Here is a 23,888-nt window from a genome sequence, read left to right on the forward strand (position 1 = left end):
TGTTAATGTGAACAGAAAGCTTTTTAAAAGGTGGGGTTTATTTTCCCATAGAAATAAAAAGATCAAGCTCATCTGGAACCAGGGGATTAGCTTTGCAGCCTTCATGAGATCATCATTTTAGTGTGATACTGACCCTGACAAGAAAATTGAACTATGAAGAAAGAAGACTACCAGTTGTGATACTGTAGCATCCTAGTTTCCATTTTATGAGCAACAGTAGCTGGACATGTAACAACAGGTCCTAGCAATACTTAACAGCATGCAGACACTTGCTCCATAAAGAACAACTTGTGCCATGTTTTCTCTTCTGGGCATGTAGAAACTACCTGCAAACTCCTCTACTACTGTCAATTTTACTCTTGCTTTCTGACTCATCCCAGAGCAGCCTGCACCTACCAAAGACCCAGAGTGAATAGATAACATAGTGTGGTAGTGGCATACGAATAGACAGACAGACCAGATGAAATACAATATGGAGCCAGAAAAAGCCCAAATTACTTATGGAAATTTAACACAGAATAAAAGTGACATCTCAAATCACTGAGAAAAAATGAACGTTTTCATAGTTTCATGAGTTGGCTACTCATTTGTGGTTTCCCTGGTGGCTCGATGGTAAATCATTTGCTTGCAATGCAGGAGACCTGGGTTCGATCCCTGGATTGGGAACAGCCCCTGGAGAAGGGAATGGCAACCCATTCCAGTATTCTTGCCTGGAGAATTCCATGGACAGATGAGCCTGGCAGGCTATAGTCCAAGGGGTCAAAGAGTCTGACACAACTGAGCTATTAACACTTTCACCCATTTGTAAAGAAATAAATCAGTATAAACACCATACGGGAGAATTCCCTGGTTGTCCAGTGGTTAGGACTCAGTACTTTCACCACCAGGGGTCCAGGTTCAATTCCTGGTTGGGAAACTAAGATCCTGCAAATCACAAGTTGAACTCCAAACAGACCACAGGTCAAAATTTTTAAAATGAAGTTATACAAGTACTTTAATAAAAAAGGCAAATTCCTTGTAACCTGGCTGTGGGGCAAGTCTTTCTAACTATGATTCAAAATCCATCTGCAAGAAAAAAGAAAGGAATGATAAATGCAATTATATCAGAAACAGGTTTAAAGACCAAAGAGGAGAAAATTTTTGCAATATGTTTTGCAGAGGAAAAAAAACAACTTCACTGGTATTAAAAAAAAAAAAAATGCAGAACCCAAAGGGAATGTGGGCAATAAACATGAACACATGGTTCATGTTAAAAAATACTATGAAGTTTTATGAAAGATGCCCAACTTCATGTGTAAAAGAAATGCAAATGTCATTTCTCATATATTAGAGGGTCAAAAATTTTAAAAGCTTGACAATACATTTTCTTGGCGAGGCCATGGTGTCTAAATAGACACTCAAATGTTGCTCACAGGAGTGTAAAATGGCACAATTCCTATGGAGAAGAATTTGGAACTATCTCATGAAACTTTATGTGCATGTATTCTCTAAGCCAGCAATTCCACCTCAACAAATTTTCCCTGAGGAAAATACTGTATGCAGTTATTCAATGTGGTATCATCTGCAAGAGCTAATTACTGAAAATCTAAATGTCCACTCAAGTAAACCATCTGAACAAACCATGGTACAACCATTGATGGAATACTATGCAGCCATACAGAAATGAGCAAGCAAGGAAGAACGCTCTCTAAGTGAGGATATGAACTGATTTTCAGGATATCTTCTTAAGTGAAAAAATGCCAAGTACAAAAGCATCTATAGAAAATATCTTTTGTGTAAGAAAGAAAAGGAAATTAAAATACGTATACAGAATTCCATTTCTGGGCATACGCCCAAAAGAATTAAAAACAAGTGTTCAAACAAAAACTGGTACACAAAACTTCATATCAGCACTGTTCACAGTAATTGAAAGAAGGAAACAACCCAAGTGGCCTATAACTAATAAATGAATAAATGAAATGTGGTCTATCCTTGCAATCTGATAGTATCCTTGCAATCTGATAGTAGCCCTGAAAAGGAATGAAATACTGATTCACGCGTAACACGAATGAACCTTGAAAACACTATGCTAAATGAAACAGGCCAGAAACAAATTGCAACTCTATGAAATACTCAAAACAGGCAAATTCAGAGACAGAAAGCATATCAGTAGTTGCCAGAGCTGAGGGAAGGAAGACTGAGGAATGACTGCTTAATGAGTATGGGTTTCCATCTGGGATGAGAAAATGTTCTGGTCATGAGTACAAACACTGTTGATGCACGAAATGTCACAGATGATAAATTTTCTGTTATATATTTTTAATGTGCCTAAGAATATGAAAAGATATAGCACATTTGTGAAAAACATAAGACAGGGGAATTTAATTTTGTCAAGAGATCATTTGGAGCAGTTTGAAGAGCAAATATAGGCAATGGTCAAAATGTTTAGTAAACAAAATTCAGGTCCTAATAAAGAGCCTCAAAAGAGAAGGTCAATACTGGTTTGACTAGCAAGGAAGGCTTCACTAAGGGGCTTTAATATCACAGTCTACATTAGCAGGTATAAGACAGAAGAACAACAGGAAACAAAGAAAGAACAGGAGTCAACATTTGAGATGAAATTTTTCCACAATTTTAGAGCTCCTGTTTTGATTTGTTTGTTTATGTAGGTTTTTTTGGGTTTTTTTTTTTTGTTTTTTTTCGGCCAAACACTTGTGGCTTGCGGGATCTTAGATCTTACTTCCCCATCAGGGATGGAACCCATGCCCTTGGCAGTGAAAGTGTGAAATCCTAACCACTGGACAGCCAAGGAATTCCCTTATCCCTTTAAAAATGTCAGTGTCATGAAAGACCAGATGGGGAAGAGAGGAGGGATGGTGCTGCTCTGCTAAATAAGACTAAAGAGACATGAAAATCCAAATGGAGACTGCACTTCTAAAAACAGCTATAAAAGGTATTATTGGACTAACTGGGGGATCTTAATCAGGATAAAATCTTAGATAATATCATGAAAATGGTACTGCAGCTAAGGAGACAAGCCCTTGTTCTTATGAGATCACCACTGAAACATGGAGAGTTAAGTGTTGTGCTGTCTACAACTTAGTTTCAATAAATTCACCAAAAACAAAGCCTGTGTGTATATGTCTGGGAAGGTAGAAGAGGGACAAAGTAAACAAATGTCACAAAATGTCAACAATGTACAAATTAAGGTCCAGACTTTCTGATAAGGGTGAGAGCAGATTTCAGGCTTTGTGGCCACATGTCTCTTAAGCTGTTGCGTATTTTTCTTTCCACTTTTCTTCTTTTTTTAAACACTCATTAAAAAGGTAAAAGCCTACCATTCTTAGCTTGAGCTATATAGTGCAGGTATGATTTCCTTCTGAGGTAAGGAAAGTCATCATGGTGATGGCTATACTACTGTGACTATACTAAAGCCACTAAAATGTTCACTTGAGCAGAATTGTATGGTATGTTAATTATATCTCAGTAAAGCTATTCTAAAATAAATCAGCTCTAAGTGACCCACAGAATGTTGGCCAGTGATCTATCACTTGGTGGTAATAATGAACTAAATAAAAAAAAAATATGAAGAAAATTTCCGCCTCTCATTTTACAGGAACGAAATCGGGCTTGTTGACTCAAAATTTTTTTTGCCAATGATTGTGATAGCTATGAGAATATAACACATTCATTCATATCGTTTTAAATTTCAATTAAACAAAGCAAGTTGACAGAAAATCGAAGCCTTGTTATTGTACTGTGCTTCTATCAAAGAGCTAAAATCCTAAGTAACTTCAGCAGGAATGAAAAGACATCACTTATGCTTGTAGCCCTCAAAATCAGCAAATCTAAAATGACCACAGCACTGAAAATTCTAAAATAAGTAAGACTAAACTCTTTGGATAGAGAGATGTGAAACTTCATTTCCTGGTTGTTTTTGCTTTCTGTGTTTAATTTTCTACATAACTACACTTCTTTCAATATTAGAACATTTTCTGTACTCAAACACAATTGTGGTAGGTCCGTTTTCCCTGAAGAAACTGTGTCAAAGTACCAAGTCATCCGAAATTTTAGACAATTCCTTAAATCTCAAAATGGCCCTCTTAAAAACAAAATGCAGGTACCTTTCTCATGGGAATCAAGAGCATCATCTTCAAGGTCATCATCAAAAATTTCCCGGCCATCCTCCACATAGCCAATACCATCTGCAGGAACAAAATTTCATATTAGGATCAAATTTCTAAATGTAGCCAATATTTTGCCCATGACAAAAAAACAAAAATCCCCAATCAGATGCTCTCCTGGTCCACGTCATTTTAAAATGCAGCAGAATCCTGTTCAACCAAAAGTCAGATGAAACACAGCCCTCACACAGGTTTTCTGAGTCAAAACCAAAAGATATACAGCTGACCCTCACACAACTTGGTAGTTAACCCACGTATAACTTACAGTCAGCCATCAGTATCTATAGCTCCCTTACACTTGCGGATTCAAACAACCACAGATGGTGTAGTACTATTGTATTTATTATCAAAAAATAGCCACACACATGTAAGTGGATCCAAGCAGTTTAAACCCATGCTGTTCAAGGATCAGCAGCTATTTATTATGCCTATTTAGGTGAATTAGGAAATAATTTGGCCCACAGGATCAAAGTTTGCCACAATAGGATGCTTTATAGTACTTCTTCTCTGCTGCTGCTGTTGCTAAGTCACTTCAGTCATGTCCGACTCTGTGTGACCCCATAGACAGCAGCCCACCAGGCTCCCCCGTCCCTGGGATTCTCCAGGCAAGAACACTGGAGTGGGTTGCCATTTCCTTCTCCAATGCATGAAAGTGAAAAGTGAAAGTGAAGTCGCTCAGTCGTGTCCGACTCTTTGCAACCCCAGGGACTGCAGCCTACCAGGCTCCTCCATCCATGGGAGTTTCCAGGCAAGAGTACTGGAGTGGGCTGCCATTGCCTTCTCTGACTTCTACTCTACCAGAAGAATAAAAAGAATCAAGATCACCAGAAGTCCAGAAAAGCAACTTAGTCTGCAAGTTCAAGTTGGGAATAGAACCAAGTCCAATTACAGAAGTAGGAACATAAAACAGTGGCAGGCGCAGTCTACACCCCCTTTCTCTGTTGCGTGGTTGGCACTCACACCCCCAAGAAGTCACATCCCACAAACAGGAACCACCGAGCTTTCCACAAGGGCTATAAGAACATGGGGACCAGCCTCTGTCTACCCAGGGCTTTCCACTGCCCACGTCACTCTTCATGAGTACAGTCTTGTGTAATCCTCACAGCCATTCTATGACATATTTTCCTCTACCCCATCAGATGGAGACAGCCCACAGGTATGAGATTCCTCCAAACTCCTACACAGTCACTTCCTGGAGGATTTATACTATAGTCTGAGGTATATGTCTGGTTTCTCCAAAATGCCCCTCAATAAAACTAACTTTCCATTGTTCTGCTTCCATACCCTCAAATCATGCATTTAAGAAAAATCCAAACCAAAGGTGCCTTACATCTATCTGCCCAAGCAAAGAAGCAACTCTGTTGCATAAGAACTTATGAAAAGCTACTGACACAGTGTCTGGCAGGTAGCTTCTTCCCACATACCGTCATCCACGATCCAGTCGTCATCCTGGCGGGCCTGAACCAGCTTTGAGTACTGTTCCTCATCAACTTCTTCATAAACACTCGTGAAGTCCTCTACCTGCCATCATACAAGTTTGAGAAAGCTCAAAGTGGAGTGAAAGTGTTAAACAATTCTGATGAAAAAACTGTCAAATTCAAAGTGGAATGGCAGCCTGAAGGAGTTAGCTGCAACCAAATCATGAGTTCTGACATTCAACACCACTGCAGGGTTTTCCTTAAATAGACATCAATTAACTTAGTATTCCTTTTAGGTGGGTGTTAACATAAGATATTAAATGATTCCATTAGCATAATACACTTGTCACACCATCAATTACTCATCTACTTCATAAAAAACAAACTGAATTATAGCCAATTCTTTATTAGCTGCTTTGGGGATTAGTCATTTGTAATTTCAAGATTGGTTTCTCCTGTACTTGGCAAACCTGTGAGACATGCTGCCTCCCTTTCCGCTAGCTGATGGTGCCCCACAAAAAGACAATAATCTCCATAACTGTTCAACCGATCAAATGAAATTCCAAAGGAAAATCTCCCCCATCCATCCCCCTCCAAAAACCAGGAAAACAAACACAGTCTGTATTCTACAGGTGCACTACAAATGGTTTTAGAGTAATCCTTGTTTGTATTACCACTGATCCTAACCATTTTGGGGTGTTAAAAACCGAGTGCAAGAGCAGAGTGGCAAGACCTGTAATTACACAGGCTGCCTGACCATCAGAAGGTCAGAATTCCGCTAACTACTGACATGAAGAGAGCAGACCACCTAAGCACAGTTAAAGCACAGAGAGACACACACCACTGCCACGGCTGCCATGGTGACAGGCCATTAATGTCCCAGGTGAGAATTTGGTGGGCTGGTTATCAAGAACTTAAACATACCCTGCTAAAAATTCCCCTCTTCTCTTGACAGTTCTGCCTTTCCAAGTGAGGGGTGGAAGAAACGACCAGCTCCATCTGAAGACCTAAGACTCTAGGGGAAAAAACACCTGGACACAGAGCTTTGAGAGCCTGATGGGCAGAGTTGACTGGATTTCTGCCACACCTACAGGGATTATAGTAATTGCAGGATTAGGCTGAGCTGTCACCTCCTGTTTAATTTGCTCTACAGGGATCACTGGCGAATACTGATTAGGCCTTTGATCACTTGGTAACAGAAATTACCTGCCCTACCAAATTAAGTTTTTTGACAACCCAAGCACAAACTGGTCCAACTAATATTACTGTACTGACCAATGTTCTCTTCCAGGGGAAAGGGAACTGGCAAGGGTAGTTTTGTTGCCTGAAGTCTATTAGGCATACTCTGCCTCTCATTTAAGCAACTCATTTACAGACTATCAAAAAGACACCAGAAAACTATTTTTAAAAATCATTTTGAGTTAAAAAGTCATTTTGACTCGATCTCTAAAACATTGCTACTGCTCAGCTTGAACTCTTAGAGCCATGCCATTAACATCAGTGATTAATGGGAAATCAGTCACATTGTGTCAACATCTGAAATGCCCCACAGAACTCCTTTACAAAAGTACCTACATTAAAAATGCTTTACTCATGATTTACTGTAATCCTTTTAGCAACCCTTTATGATCCGGTTGACTCCCTTAACTTGAAGGAATGGTGCCAAATGACAAGAATCCTCTTCTACTTGCTTAATAGCCCAATACAGAATGGGCCACGGTTAACAGGCATATTCTCAAACAAGGCTGCCTGGGTTCCAATCAAGGCTCTGCCATTGTGACCTCAGATACCTTCCATGCGAAATGCTGTTAATCATAGTGTCTAACTTCAGATGATTATTGGAAAGATTAAAGAACGGAACATGTTAAAGCACTTAGAACAGTGTTAGCTGAAAAACTGCATTAGTTGCTGTTATTATTATTATTTTCTCATATTAATTAATGGCTTTCCAGCCGTGAGGCTATGAAGACATTAATATTCAGGGAGCACCCTGGAGGTGAAGCTCGACAACGTTATACAGATGGCAGCCACTCTGCTTTTTTACCAGGCCATCAGTAGTGGGTAGAAGGAAAGAGCCAAAAGGACATCACATTCAGTCCACGCAGAACACAGCAGAGGGGAGGTCCAAGCCCCCACCAGGATCCCCTTGCATATGCGATTACGAAGTAGTTCTCTCCAAGGAGAAGCAGTGCTCAGTCAGCTACACTGCTCAGCACCTCCTAAGTAAAGCAAAAGCATCTCAAAGTTCCCTCAAAAAAGCCACGGAACTCAGCAGAGATGCAGGCAAAAAAAAACCATGACTACTTTCATTTCAGGATTTTAAAAGCATCAGTAAGGTAAATCACAGGAACTTTAAGGGGTGAGTAGTCTCCCAAAACCTGTAAATCTGCCTCATGTCCAAGTGTGCTTGAGATTAAGAAATTACTATTACAAGAAACTTAAAATATATGCATATTTCTAATCAGCAACAAAGGTGACATAAGATTACCTACAGGCCTTAAATTAGATGAATCACAGAGGGAAAAAATGGTTACTTACTTCATATTTATACTTCTCACCAGCTTTTGCCCTTTTCAGTCTTTCCAGAGCTTGCTGTCGCCCTTTCTTTGATTTCTTCTCTCTCCGGGATCGGGAAGCTACAAGACTCCTGGAATCTGACACAGCTGAAAAGAAGCCAAATTTATGAGACATTACAAAATTGTCAGCTATTTTCCCTTAAAAACAAAGCAATAGTTTTTAGCCAGTATTAATATACAAGTTCAATGTTATACAAAATCTGCAGCTCCTGTGGCTCTGCGGAAATTCTCAGCTGAAGCAACTGTTATTTTTTTTCCTCTAGGAGAAAAATTCCAAATTCAACTGATTTCCCCTGGAGACACTCAAGGGAGACCAGCCTAGTCCATAACCTTTCCAAGCAAAATGACAGGCCACTAAGTGATTATAAAAGGACAATTCATTTTGTATTCTATTAATCAACATTTGAAAGGCTTTGAGGAGCACCTGCTCTTTACAAATTACCTGCCCCTCTGAGAGACACAAAGATAAGACAGGGCCCCAGACTCATAGAACTTACAGTCTGACAAGGGAGATTCCTGGCAGACCTCCGAGATACTAGTGGGTTCAGTTCCAGACCATAACCAATAAAGTGAATATTACAATCAAGTGAACCATGTGAATTTTTTAAAATTTCCCAGGGCATATAAAAGTTATGCTTACACTACACTATAGTCTATTAAGTGTGCAAAAGCATTATATCTTCAAAAATTCTTGATTGTTAAAAATGTTAACCATAATTTGAGCCTTCAGTGAGTTGTAGTAGTAACATCCAAGATCCCGGATCATAGATCACTGTAACAAATATTGAAAAATGTGAGAATTCCCAAAATGTGACGCAGGGACATGAAGTAATAAGCGAAGTCTGTTGGGGAAATGGTGCCAACAAACTTGCTTGATGCAGGGTTGCCACAACCTTCAATTTGTTAAAAAAAAATTTAAGTGCAGTATCTAAAGCACAATAAAGCAAGGTATGCCTGTAAATAGTAACTAACTATAGAACAACTTTTAGAAGAAACACATGCCCCAACAGAAGTACAGATAAAATGCCTAGAATTTCAAAGGAAGGATAAATTGGGGGTTGGGAGAATTTAACCAAGATGACTGAGGAGATTCTTGATTCCATCACTGATTTCCAGATCTCATGCTGCTGGTTATGACATTAGAGGAGGATGATGAAAAACACAAAGATTAAAATGTGTTTTGTGGAAAATTAATGAAGTACCAGAGGGCCTCACTGGTCAGTCATTCAACTTTTGAATTATGCACACTTTGGGTCATCATAAACTGACCACTTCACACAGTTACTCAAAAGATTTCACCCACAGAATGAAGACTTTCATATGCCAGCTGATGAATACCCAAAGCAAGCAAGACAGTGCCGCCTGCCAGCCACGAGTTGAGGCTCAGCATGACTGCCACTATGTCTGTGAAATTGAATATTGTATTGTATTTGGTGCTAATTACTTTATAAAAAGAAGTAAGCACAGAAAAGGAGAAGTATTGATAACAGGCATCCTAAAAGCTCCAACCCCACTGGAATGTTCTTAACAACATTCAGCTCCTTGACTAAGTGTTGACTGAAGCAGAAGATGCAATTTACAGAACATGTACCAAGTGCTGGCAATAAATTGTTACAATAGTTTCAACTGTTGCAATAGTTTCAACTGTTGTTGTTCACCTGTCTTAAAGGTGACTGGAGATACTTTTTTCCTAGCTTTCTGGAAGTGGAATCTCTCTTTATAATATCTCAGTCTATTGTTTGACTTTCACATTTGACTTTTAAATCCATTTTCAGAAAAGCATTAAGGAATGCAGGTACTTAATGATGACAGCCACAAAATCTTGAGTGTCACTCAAATGATTTCAAAAAATTGTGAGCAGACCTATACAACAAGGTTTTGGAGATTACTGAACATGACCCCTGGGAGTGACCTCAGTGTATTCCATTCAAGATCCCCCTGACTCCTTTGTCAGATTATCCTGACAAAATCTATAGGTTTTCAAAAAGACTTACTCCACAGGCAACGATGTGCCACTCAAAGAGTTTGGGGTACAATTACAAATAAGACAGAGCTGCGAGTCCTCAAGGGGCTCCCAGTCAAGGAAAGCAAAATTGAGGCTCCCACCATCATATAAAGATCGTGCCATATAAGAGGTAAGAACCGGGTACTGAGAACACATAGAAAAGGGAGCCATTAATTTTGCCTGGGAAATCAGACAAGGCTTCACAAGGGGAGGTTTCCAACACAGAAAGAGGAATAGAACTTCACTCTCAGAGTACAGGGCAACAAGGGGGCACAAGCAAAGGAAAAGGCATGAGCCAAACTACAAAGGGGTGAAAATGCAAGGCGTATTCTGAAACCAAGAGGAAGTCAATGTGGAACGTAAGCTGGACACGAGAGCATAGAGTGGGAGAACGGAGATTAGAAGCAGCAACACAACCAGGCTCTGCCACTTACTGGGTGACATGAGACAACCGGTTAACCTTTCTGAGCCATGGTGGCCAGGTATCTTGTTTTTTTAAGTTGCCCAATATTGAAACTGTGAAATCCCTCCTCCCTTATGCCCCTGCAGCTAGGGCATGGGTATATAAAATAGGTCCTCCAATTACAAACATCTGCTCAGACTTTAAATCAGAAGCTAGCATGACAAGGAAAGGGGGAAGACTAATGGAAGATTCTAGAAGTAGCAATAGCTACAGGAGGATTGAGTACCTGGAACAACAGTGCCAGCAATGTCCCAGGGTACCTGAAGGCTCTAACTTCAAGTACTTGCCATGGTTGGCAGTAACCTCCTCAATGAACCACTTTGGGGGCATGATTTGAAGCACTGTTCCTAGCTACACTGCTTGGAGGCTGGCTCTCCAGAGGTTCTGAACACCACGATACTCTTCTGATAAATTCCTGTTCAGTTTCAGTCAACTAGAGTTGGTTCCTATAGAGTACACCCAATGACTGAGATTAATGCACAGCCTCAGGGTCCTCATACGTGAAATGGGGATAATCATGTCTGCTTCATAAAGTTTAGAATTAAATGAAGATACCTGGCTTACTTTGTACTCAGCAATACAGAACAAACTCATTTAATGTGTATGTGTAGAGATGCAGCATAATCACACACACATACAGACACCCCACACTAAGCACTAACAGGGTCTAGCTTCTAGAAGGCAAAAATAAAGCAAAGCCACTCACTCAGGGAAGCCTCAATATAGCACCACATATAATTACATGTTTACCATCTCAATTCCATGAAGACAAAAACCATGTCCAACTTACCTACCACTATAACACCAGAGCCTGATAGAATGCCTATACCTGGTAGGTATGTAACAAATATTTGCTGAACACTGTACCTGCTTTTTTAAATCATTAAACTCTCCCTGATCCATGTTCATATACAGTAACAGCTATTTACAGGCCTTTCAAGTTTTTACTGCCAGCCCACCTTCTAACACTTAAGGGGGGGGGGGGAGCTTAAATTTTCCTTTTTGGTATATGTCTTCAATGCTTCAAGTAGGTAAATTAGCCAAAAAAGAATTAGCATGAAAAAAAAAAATCCAGTTACTGAAGTTTAAAAATCTGGTTCACAATTACATCTGGAGTACCCCCCCCACCCTCCCCCAAACCAGACAGACAAGAGTGTGCAAGTCTTTCTGGTGACAATCTTTCAAACTTGGCAGGAAAAGAAAAATTCCAGTCACAAGTCCCAGCCACTACTTAATCAACACCGTGACTTAAGAGGGATCTCAAGATTGCAGTGTCCTCCGAAGAGTGATTTCTTGATGTTCACAGAGGAGGAACAGTTTTTAGGGTGAAGAAAGGGCTTAGTGGCATGTCACTGATGGAGGACTGTAAAGACTATTCACATACTCATATCCTACATCCCATTTGTAATCCAGGCTAGTCGACTCTCCAAAACAAATTGTCCTAAAAAGCGAAAGGCAAGAAGAACAAATTGAAATCTGTGATTCACAACTAGGGGAATGCAAAAGAATCTGATTAGGACGCAAGTTCTCATTAATGGTGATGTACTTGGGTGATGGGAGATGTGACGCTTGAGCTAAGAGAGTGAAGCACCTGATTTTAAGTTAGAAGTTCACTGAAGTGAAGTCACACGTTAGTTGCACACTGCTCAAAAATCAGAAAAATCCATTTACATTTCTATATTCTATTTTTGGAAATAGAAAATTACCACTGAAAACGGAGTAATATACAGGGCATGCGAAATGCTGCTAAACTGAAGCATTTTTTTAGAAGCTTCACCTCAGATGACTAGATGATGAGCACTATTTCTATGCGGCCCTTTAAGAACTTTCCACAGACCCTGAAAGAAAAATCGTTAATGCACAAAGCAGAAACTCATTACCTAAAAAAAAGACAAAACGCGTTTGTATCTTCAGGTGACAGCTTTCTTTCCTGCTTCTTTACCATGTAACAACGTTCCCACCACTCCCAGCGGGAGTAAAGAAATACTTTGTCAAGACTGTCCCACCGGGGTCAGTGTAGTGAAGGTGTGTGCCCAGCACGTGGGATGAGAGTCACCGGAAGAAATAAAGAGGCAGACAAGTGCGGAGACCGCAGTGACAGTGGTGAGGCAGCCTCCCAAACAAAAAGCCCCGCAGGGAGTTACTCGGGTTTGACAGGACCCAACGGCCCTGCAAGGAAGCCCTGTCCGAGGCCTGGTAGGTTCCAGCCCTGGACGTCCGAGGTCCGCGCCCAAAGTGACCCGAGGAGCAACCCGGGGGCGCGCCTTCCTGAGGAAAAATAAAACAGAGTTCCCACAACCCGCAATTATGCCACAGTCCCCGCACTCCCAACCCGGGACCCTGCGCGCGGGACCATCTCTCACCGTTCGCCGCGGGCTCGCAATCCTCGCCATGCAAGGGCGCCATGGTGCTGGAGTCTTCCGATTCCGCGCCAACCAGCCCGAAACTAGCGCGGGGGCCGAGACAGACATCACCGAAAAAGCCAATCAGAGGCTCCAGAGGCTACGGACTTCCGCCCGAAAGTCCACTGACTTGCCGCGAAGCGCGACGCCCCACCCTCGGCCTTCCCGCGGGCGCGCATTTGGCGCCCGGTTATGACCCCTTAGGGAAAAGAGCGAGCGGGCGGGGGGGGGGGGGGGGGGGGCGGCAGTTGAGTGCAGAAAAAGGAAGCGGTCGGGCGTTGAAAAAGAGCCGCCTGAAAACTCACTGCGCAGGCGCACCCATACTGCTGGGGAACGATCTGGGCTCGTTGGAGCAGGGGCTTCCTGGTTCTGAGGGTTGATTTTCCGACAAAAGAGGCGCGGGCGGCAGCAGGGTGGGCGTGGTTGAACGGGTTTCTGAGGAGCCTGGGAAAAACCACTGCCTCCTGCTGCCTATTCGGAGTCTTGCCTGATACTTTGTTTCTCTGAATTCTAGCACAGTCGCTGTGTGATTTATGGTATATGCACCAACTTAACCAAAAGATCAAAAGTACCATCACCAATTCCGGGCCTCCCGATGTGATGCCCTTCGGAAAAAATAATATCAACTACATAGTCTTCTTGCAAATAAATGCCTGAATCTAACCATGGAGAAACAATCAGATGTATTTAAAACGTAGATTAATCTATAAAAATCTGGCCTGGGTTCCTGGAAAATGTCAATGTTATGAAGCATTAAAAGGGAATTAGAGAAAAAAAGGGGGGGCATGAGAGGGAATTTATTTTCCACAATAAACTGTGGAAAATTCTGATAGACATGGACGTACCAGACCACCTGACCTGCCTCTTGAGAAACCTGTATGCAGGTCTGGAAGCAACAGTTAGAACTGGACATGGAACAACAGACTGGTTCCAAATAGGAAAAGGAGTACGTCAAGGCTGTATATTGTCACCCTGCTTATTTAACTTATATGCAGAGTACATCATGAGAAACGCTGGGCTGGAGGAAGCACAAGCTGGAATCCAGATTGCCGGGAGAAATATCAATAACCTCAGATATGTAGATGACACCACCCTTATGGCAGAAAGCGAAGAAGAACTGAAGAGCCTCTTGATGTAAGTGAAAGAGGAGAGAGAAAAAGTTGGCTTAAAGCTCACCATTCAGAAAACTAAGATCATAGCATCCGGTCCCATCACTTCATGGCAAATAGATGGGGAAACAGTGGAAACAGTGGCTGACTTTATTTTCAGTCAGTTCAGTTGCTCAGTCGTGTCCGACTCTTTGCGACCCCATGAATTGCAGCATGCCAGGCCTCCCTGTCCATCACCAACTCCTGGAGTTCACTCAGACTCACGTCCATCGAGTTGGTGATGCCATCCAGCCATCTCATCCTCTATCATCCCCTTCTCCTGCCCCCAAGCCCTCGCAGCATCAGAGTCTTTTCCAATGAGTCAACTCTTCGCATGAGGTGGCCAAAGTACTGGAGTTTCAGCTTTAGCATCATTCCTTCCAAAGAACACCCAGGACTGATCTCCTTTAGGATGGGCTGGTTGGATCTCCTTGCAGTCCAAGGGACTCTCAAGAGTCTTCTCCAACACCACAGTTCAAAAGCATCAATTCTTTGGCACTCAGCTTTCTTCACAGTCCAACTCTCACATCCATACATGACCACTGGAAAAACCAGAGCCTTGACTTGATGGACCTTTGTTGGCAAAGTAATGTCTCTGCTTTTTAACGTGCTGTCTAGTTTGGTCATAACTTTCCTTCCAAGGAGTAAGCGTCTTTTAATTTCATGGCTGCAATCACCATCTGCAGTGATTTTGGAGCCCAAAAACATAAAGTCTGACACTGTTTCCACTGTTTCCCCATCTATTTCCCATGAAGTGATGGGACCAGATGCCATGATCTTCGTTTTCTGAATGTTGAGCTTTAAGCCAACTTTTTCACTCTCCACTTTCACTTTCATCAAGAGGCTTTTTAGTTCCTCTTCACTTTCTGCCATAAGGGTGGTGTCAGCTGCACATCTGACTTTATTTTGGGGGGCTCCAAAATCACTGCAGATAGTGACTGCAGCCAAGAAATTAAAAGACGCTTACTCCTTAGAAGGAAAGTTATGACCAGCCTAGATAGCGTATTGAAAAGCAGAGACATTACTTTGCCAACAAAGGTCATCAAGGCTATGGTTTTTCCAGTGGTCATGTATGGATGTGAGAGTTGGACTATAAAGAAAGCTGAGTGCCAAAGAATTGATGCGTTTGAACTGTGATGTTGGAGAAGACTCTTGAGAGTCCTTTGGACTGCAAGGAGATCCAATCAGTCCATCCTAAGGGAGATCAGTTCTGGGTGTTCATTGGAAGGACTGATGTTGAAGCTGAAACTCCAATGCTTTGGCCACCAGATGCGAAGAGCTGACTCATTTGAAAAGACCCTGATTCTGGGAAAGATTGAGGGCAGGAGGAGAAGGGGATGACAGAGGACGAGATGGCTGGATGGCATCACCAACTCAATGGACATGAGTTTGGGTAAACTCCAGGAGTTGGTGATGGACAGGGAGGCCTGGAGTGCCGCAGTTCATGGGGTCACAAAGTGTCGGACACGACTGAGCGACTGAACTGAACTGAACTGAGAGGGACTTCCCTAGTAGTCCACTGGCTAAGACTGCACTCCCAATGCAGGGGGCCTGGGTTCATCCCTGCTTAGGGAACTAGATCCCACATGCTGCAACTAAAGAACTTGTGTGCCGCAACTGAGACCCAGTGAAGCCAAATAAGTAAAAATATTTTTAAAAGCGACATTAGGTTCTGGTGTTTGGTACAATGCATACAATGTATGCAAACTTATTTATCGTTTAACAATAAGACCAGAGACATAGGCATGTATATCTTAACTAGAGAACACTAGTTAAACCAAGAACTTCCAATGAGAATTAGTTCTAGATTTTATGTAGAATTATCTTTAACCATTGAGGCCAATACATCTGAACCCTTTTCTCAAACTCCACTAATGCACAATGCTCTTGGTTCCACTTCCCCCACACCCACAGAGAACAAAGTTAGAGCCATGCCCTCAAGTGATTCAACATGAATTATTTACCAACAGACAAAACTTTTGTGATAATTGAGCCCTGGCTCATAGCATAAACATGCAACATCAACGTGAATAAAACCTACCCCCAAAGACAAATAGCTGTACTAATGCTTCAAAATCTTTTAAACCAGTAGCATGAACTAAAACTTGGGAATGGAAAACTAGAATTCTTCTGGGAATTATTACAGGTATTGGAGCAATTAAGAAAGAATTATGAGTTAGAACATTGATAGTATAGTCAGTCAATAGTGAATTTTAGCAGAGGATGGCAGCATGAGGGTTTCTTAATTTACATATGGCCAGTATTCTGTAACCCTGGAGGAAAGCATGGCAACCCACTCCAGTATTCTTGCCTGGAGAATCCCATGGACAGAGGAGTCTGGCGGGCTACAGTCTATGTGGTCTCAAAGAGTCGGACAAGACTGAAACGACTTAGCATGCATGCTGCTGCTACTGCTGGTAAGTCGCTTCAGTCGTGTCCAACTCTGTGCGACCCCATAGACAGCAGCCCACCAGGCTCCCCCGTCCCTGGGATTCTCTAGGCAAGAACACTGGAGTGGATTGCCATTTCCTTCTCCAATGCATGAAAGTAAAAAGTGAAAGTGAAGTCGCTCAGTTGTGCCCGACTCTTAGCGACCCCATGGACTGCAGCCTACCAGGCTCCTCCGTCCATGGGATTTTCCAGGCAAGAGTACTGGAGTGAGGTGCCATTGCCTTCTCCGCTTAGCATGCATAGTATTCTATAAAGCTTAGAGCAGTGGTTCTCAACTTTGGTTGCAAATTAGAATCATCTGAGCAGTTATTCAAAATTCCAATGCCCCCTGGACCTATTAAATCAGAATCTCTGAGGATGGGATTCCAATATGAAGCCAAAGTCGAGAATAAGTGGGCAAGACAAGGTGTTGCTAAATCATTTAGAGTCACCAGCAGGATGGCTAACCCGGACATAAATATCCGGTTGAACAATATGTGGTCACATATGCCTGGACACGGGCTTCCCTGGTGGCTCGGTGGTAAAGAATCCATCTGCCAGTGCAGGAGATGCGGGTTCAATCCATGGGTTGGGAAGATCCCTGGAGAAGGAAATGGCAATCCACTCCAGTATTCTTGCCTGGGAAATCCCATGGGCAGATGAGCCTGACTGGCTACAGTCCATGGGGTTGCAAAGAGTTGGACATGACTTAGTGACTAAACAACAGCAACAATATACCTGGACACACCTCTTTCTGTGAGGAAGGAAGGCTGATTTTTCATCTATTCAAGAGACTCTTTAGTATCTCACTCTTTAGTATCTCACTCACTCTAGTATCTTAAAACATTTAGTGCTGTGACCGCCTATGAACTGAATGGTGTCTGGGTTGCCTAAAAGACTCTTAGGCAAGGCCAACACTAGATTTATTAGAAACAATGTGAAACCGCCCCCATTGTTAAGCATCTATCATCAGTAGGAACCAAGTCTTGGACTTCCCTGTCAGTCTATTGGTTAAGACACTGCACTTCCACCGCAGGAGGTGCAAGTTCAGTCCCTGGTTGGAGAACTAAAGATCCAACATGACCACCAAGATCTTGCCCCAAGGCTGCACCACTGTTTCTTGGCTGCTCCTCCTTGGTCTCCACGTTCCCTCCCTTCCCTAGTTAGCAACTGTTTGAATCTGCCCATTGGAACTAAGGGAAGGTCATGGAGGCTGAATCAAGACTATTTCCTTGTAATTTAGAAATGGGGGGACACAGAAAGACTTTTGTGCCCAGGAACCCCACGGGGTCCTGCTTGGTTTCACCCTCTGTGTTCTTGCCACAGTAGAGATAACTTATGTTTCATTTCCCTTTGTCTTTAACTCTTACTGAATAATTTCTGCCAGTGAGACAACTTGGCCAAACAATCATTAATATTTTCCCCAGGCAGCAATCCGTTTTATAATCATCTGCTTGAAAAGATCATCCTGGATGAACCTAGAGATTATCATACTAAATGAAGTAAATCAGACAAAGACAAATACCATATGATATGACTTGCATATGGACTGTAAAAATTGTACAAATGAACTCATTCAGAAAACAGAAAAAGAATCACAGACGCAGAAAACAAACTTCTGGCTACCAAAGAGGAAGGGTAGAGGAGTGATTTTTAAAAAAAGGGAGGGGGACTTCCTATTGGTCCAGTAACTAAGATTCCTTGTTGCCAATGCAGGGAAATTAACACAGAAAAATTCCATGTATCCTTTACCCAGGGTCTCCCACTGGCAACGTCTTGCAAAACTGTATCACAACTAAGATATCGATGCTGATACAGTCAAGATACAGGACATTTCAATCTCTAAAGATCCTTAACCACTGGTAACCACTAGTCTGTTCCTTACTTCTATAATTTAGTGTACAGGTCTTTGTGCAGACTCATTTCTCTTGGGTAAAGACTTAGAAATGGAATTGCTGAGTCATGTGGTTAAGTACATGTTTTGTTGTTGTTTAGTCACTAAGTCCTGTCCAACTCTTTGCGACCCCATGAACTGCAACATGCCAGGTTTTCCTGTCCTTCACTATCTCCCAGAGTTTGCTCAAACTCATATCCCTTGAGTCGGTGATGCCATCCAACCATTTCATCCTCTGTTGCCCTCTTTTCCTCCTGCCCTCAGTATTTCTCAGCAAAGGAACGGCCGATCACTCCAGTATTCTTGCTTTGAAAACGTCATGAACAGTATGAAAAGGCAAAAGAAAAAAAAAGTATATGTTTAATTTAAAAAAAAACTTGAGAAACTGTTTTTCCAAAGTGGTTGTACTATTTCACGTTCCCGCCAGTAGTGTATGAGAGATTCAGTTGTTCTACATCCTCACCAGTAACTATCAGTTTTTATTTTAATTTTCATTCTAGTTGATATATATTAGTATCTCATTATGAGTTTTAATTTGCACTTCCCCGATGACTAATGACAAGTGTCTTTCATGCGCCTCCTAGCTATTTGCAATTGTTTTCTCTTGGATATGTTTGTTCTTTGTTTCTCTTTGTTCTTTGTTTCCATCTTTTCCTCCTCTGGGTTTAATGGAGCATTTTATATGATTCCATTTTATCTCCTGTCTTGGTATATCATTTATACTTCTTTTTTAAAGAACTTTTTTAGTGGTTGCCCTAAGGTTTACAGGGCTTCCCAGGTGGCGCTAATGGTAAAGAACCTGCCTGCCAACGCAGGAGACATAAGAGACATGGGTTCAATCCCTGGGTTGGGAAGATCTCCTGGAGGAGGGTACAGCAACCCACTCCAGTACTCTTACCTGGAGAATCCCATGGACAGAGGAGTCTGGTGGGCTACAGTCCAGAGAGCCACAGTCAGACACGACTGAAGTGACTTAGCATGCACGCAAAAGTTTTCAACATACATTTTAAAATAATGTAAGTCCACCTCCAAATAACATCATACTGCTCTACGTGTAGGGCAGTTACATTATAAGCGAGCATTCCCCAGTCCTCTCTTCCTGTCCCTTGTGACACCTTACTGGTGTCCAGGAATTGTTTGTTATTATGGGAAAGAGCCCCAACCCTACATTGGAAACTGGGTCACAGAACACTTGCTGTTGTTCTGGTTTCCAATGAGAAGCCCACTGTAATGCTCAACCTTATTCTTCTATAAGTGAAGTTTCCCACACTGTACTCCCCACCTCTGGCTTCCTTCAAGAGTTTTAACTTGTCCTTTGTATTTTGTTTGTTTGTTTGTTTGGTTTGCTTGTTTGGTTTGGAGTTGGGTTTTTTTTTAAGGGGAGTTGTTTGCTTGTTACAGTTTGAACATGATGTTCCTAGGTGTTGGTTTTTAGTTTGTTTGATATTTATCCTGTTTGGTATTTTCTCACCTTCCTGGGTCTGTGGTTTTCTTTTTATCATAGTAATGATACATTATTTGGAAACTTCTTGGCCACTGTCACTTCAGATATTTCTTCTGCCTGTTTTCTCTTTTTTTCTCCTACTGGTATCTTGATATGGTTCTCATACTCCTTTCTTTAGCTGCTGCAGTTGCAATCTATTTCCTCCAAGTCTTTTCTCTTGTTGACTCTGGTTATTTTTATTTTTCCTCAGGTGAAAGAGAGAGAACAGCCAGAGAGAGCTGAAATTCCCTTCCCCAAGCTAGGATAATATGAGTTGCCCTTTGACAAAGTCTTGCTCTCTGACCAAGTCTTTCCTCTAGAGAGTAGGCCTTTGTGACAGAGAAGATTCTGGAAGGATTTCCTGATGGTTACTCTTCCTTTTCCCCTTGCCACAGCCCCCAGGGCATTTTTCTCAGATTCTCAAGGTGACAATCTGTGGGGTTCCTAGAGAAAAAGTCCACAGAACTGTGCAGTCCTCACTCTAGGAATTTCTTAATTTCATGCTAGTCCATACTCAGCCTCCAGCAGTTCAATATTGGAAATTAAGTGTTCCCACCAGATTCTAGTTTCAGGTAAGCAGATCTCACCTGTGATTCTCCGTATGTGCCTATGTTTCCAGCTTCGGAGATGGTGTTTCGCCATTTTCCCAATTCTTTTTGAGAATTTTCTTGTCTAAGAAAAGGTACTGATTCATCCACATTTTTCTTGATGTAAGGATGGTAGTGACAATGTCCATGCACTGTAAAAGCAAAAGCAGAAAGAGAAGCCATTTGGTCATCTCTTGTCTACATTGTTTGATGAATTATTTGTTCAAATCTGTTGCCCATTTTGTAAAAATTGAGTTATTTGTCCAATTATTAAATTATAATAATTTTTATATATCCTAAATAAAAGTCCTTTATAAATACGTGCTTGGCAAATATTTTCTCTCAGTCTATGACTTTTCATTTTCTTAATTTTAAAGATCAGAAGTCCTTTATTTTTTAATTTCAAAAAAATGTTTACTGAAGTAAAACTTCTTTATTTTTGATGTAATTCAATGTATCCAAGAAAAAAGAGGAGAGTGAAAAAGTTGGTTTAAAGCTCAACATTCAGAAAATGAAGATCATGGCATCTAGTTCCATCACTTCATGGCAAATAGATGGGGAAACAGTGGCAGACTTTATTTTGGGGGGCTCCAAAATCACTGCAGATGATGACTGCAGCCATGAAATTAAAAGATGCTTGCTCCTTGGAAGGAAAGTTATGACCAAACTAGACAGCACGTTAAAAAGCAGAGACATTACTGCCAACAAAGGTCCATCTAGTCAAGGCTGTGGTTTTTCCAGTGGTCATGTATGGATGTGAGAGTTGGACTATAAAGAAAGCTGAGCGCCAAAGAATTGATGCTTCTGAACTGTGGTGTTGGAGAAGACTCTTGAGAGTCCCTTGGACTGCAAGGAGATCCAACCAGTCCATGCTAAAGGAGATCAGTCCTGAGTGTTCATTGGAAGGACTGATGTTGAAACTGAAACTCCAATACTTTGGCCATCTGATGTGAAGAACTGACTCATTGGAAAAGACCCTGATGCTGGGAAAGATTGAAGGTGGGAGGAGAAGGGGACAACAGAGGATGAGATGGCTGGATGGCATCACCGACTCAATGGACGTGAGTTTGGGTAAACTCCGGGAGTTGGTGATGGACAGGGAGTCCTGCTGTGCTGCAGTCCATGGGGTCGCAAAGAGTTAGACACAACTGAGTGACTGAACTGAACTGAATGTATCCAATTTTTTTTTTTCCTTTATGGTTCATGCTTTTTGTGTCCTATCTAAGAAATCTCTGCTTAAACCAAGATCACAAAGATTCTATCCTAGGTTTTATTCTGGAAATCTTATGTCTTTTACATCCAGGTCTATGATCCATTTCATGGTTAATTTTTGTATATGGTGTGAGATAAGAATAGAGGTTCATTTTTGCATGTAGATATTCAATTGCTGTTCATTCATTTAACAATTGTTTTCAAAGCAACTACTAGCATATACCTAGAACTATGCTAGGTGGAGCAAATTATTTCACCTCAGTCCAGAATCTAACTCTCAGCCACTTAGATTCAGAAAATCATATTGTTCATAGATTCAGAGAGGATCAAGACTTTTGATAACAGGTCAGATCAGATCAGATCAGTTCCTCAGTCATGTCTGACTCTTTGCGACCCCATGAATCACAGCACGCCAGGCCTCCCTGTCCATCACCAACTCCCGGAGTTCACTCAGACTCACGTTCATCGGGTCAGTGATGCCATCCAGCCATCTCATCCCCTGTCGTCCCCTTCTCTTGCCTCCAAGCCCTCCCAGCATCAGAGTCTTTTCCAATGAGTCAGCTCTTTGCATGAGGTGGCCAAAGTACTGGAGTTTCAGCTTTAGCATCATTCCTTCCAAAGAAATCCCGGGGCTGATCTCCTTCAGAATGGACTGGTTGGATCTCCTTGCAGTCCAAGGGACTCTCAAGAGTCTTCTCCAACACCACAGTTCAAAAGCATCAATTCTTCGGTGCTCAGCCTTCTTCACAGTCCAACTCTCACATCCATACATGACCACAGGAAAAATCAGACTAGACAAACCTTTGTTGGCAAAGTAATGTCTCTGCTTTTGAATATGCTATCTAGATTGGTCATAACTTTCCTTCCAAGGAGTAAGTGTCTTTTAATTTCATGGCTGCAGTCACCATCTGTAGTTATTTTAGAGCCCAGAAAAATAAAGTCTGACACTGTTTCCACTGTTTCCCCATCTATTTCCCATGAAGTGATGGGACCGGATGCCATGATCTTCGTTTTCTGAATGTTGAGCTTTAAGCCAACTTTTTCACTCTCCACTTTCACCTTGATCAAGAGGCTTTTGAGTTCCTCTTCACTTTCTGCCATAAGGGTGGTGTCATCTGCATATCTGAGGTTATTGATATTTCTTCTGGCAATCTGGATTCCAGCTTGTGCTTCTTCCAGCCCAGCGTTTCTCATGATGTACTCTGCATATATGTTAAATAAGCACAGTGACAATATACAGCCTTGACGAACTCCTTTTCCTATTTGGAACCAGTCTGTTGTTCCATGTCCAGTTCTAACTGTTGCTTCCTGACCTGCATAGAAATTTCTCAAGAGGCAGATCAGGTGGTCTGGTATTCCCATCTCTTTCAGAATTTTCCACAGTTTATTGTGATCCACACAGTCAAAGGCTTTGGCATAGTCAATAAAGCAGAAATAGATGTTTTTCTGGAACTCTCTTGCTTTTTCCATGATCCAGCAGATGTTGGCAATTTGATCTCTGGTTCCTCTGCCTTTTCTAAAACCAGCTTAAACATCTGGAAGTTCACAGTTCACATATTGCTGAAGCCTGGCTTGGAGAATTTTGAGCATTACTTTACTAGTGTGTGAGATGAGTGCAATTGTGTGGTAGTTTGAGCACTCTTTGGCATTGCCTTTCTTTGGGGTTGGAATGAAAACTGACCATTTCCAGTCCTGTGGCCACTGCTGAGTTTTCCAAATTTGCTGGTGTACTGAGTGCAGCACTTTCACAGCATCATCTTTCAGGATTTGGAATAGCTCAACTGGAATTCCATCACCTCCACTAGCTTTGCTTGTAGTGATGCTTTCTAAGGCCCACTTGACTTCACATTCCAGGATGTCTGGCTCTAGGTCAGTGATCACACCATCGTGATTATCTGGGTCGTGAAGATCTTTTTTGTACGGTTCTTCTGTGTATTCTTGCCATCTCTTCTTAATATCTTCTGCTTCTGTTCGGTCCATACCATTTCTGTCCTTTATCAAGCCCATCTTTGCATGAAATGTTTCTTTGGTATCTCTGATTTTCTTGAAGAGATCCCTAGTCTTTCTCATTCTGTTGTTTTCCTCTATTTCTTTGCATTGATCACTG

General features: G+C 41.8%; 1 protein-coding gene across 7 annotated transcripts in view; it reads right to left on the reverse strand.

Annotated features, from left to right (window-relative positions):
* The window catches only part of POLA1 (DNA polymerase alpha 1, catalytic subunit), a 295,284-nt gene extending 282,088 nt beyond the window's left edge, over nt 1-13,196 (reverse strand). For 2 of the 7 annotated variants that reach the window (XM_019955961.2, XM_019955959.2), the window contains exons 1-4: nt 12,989-13,193; nt 8,120-8,244; nt 5,588-5,684; nt 4,104-4,184 (exon numbers count right to left, since the gene is read on the reverse strand). In XM_019955961.2, the coding sequence (XP_019811520.1) occupies nt 4,104-4,184; nt 5,588-5,684; nt 8,120-8,244; nt 12,989-13,031 (346 nt within the window). In that variant the 5' untranslated portion in view covers nt 13,032-13,193. Of the gene's footprint in view, nt 1-4,103; nt 4,185-5,587; nt 5,685-8,119; nt 8,245-12,988 lie in introns of all 7 variants that reach the window. The other 5 variants (XM_070783445.1, XM_019955965.2, XM_019955964.2 and 2 more) reach the window with 3 other exon arrangements.
* Nucleotides 13,197-23,888: the final 10,692 nt, after the last annotated feature.

This window comes from Bos indicus, chromosome X (assembly GCF_029378745.1).
Source record: "Bos indicus isolate NIAB-ARS_2022 breed Sahiwal x Tharparkar chromosome X, NIAB-ARS_B.indTharparkar_mat_pri_1.0, whole genome shotgun sequence".
NCBI classification, from domain to species: domain Eukaryota; kingdom Metazoa; phylum Chordata; class Mammalia; order Artiodactyla; family Bovidae; genus Bos; species Bos indicus.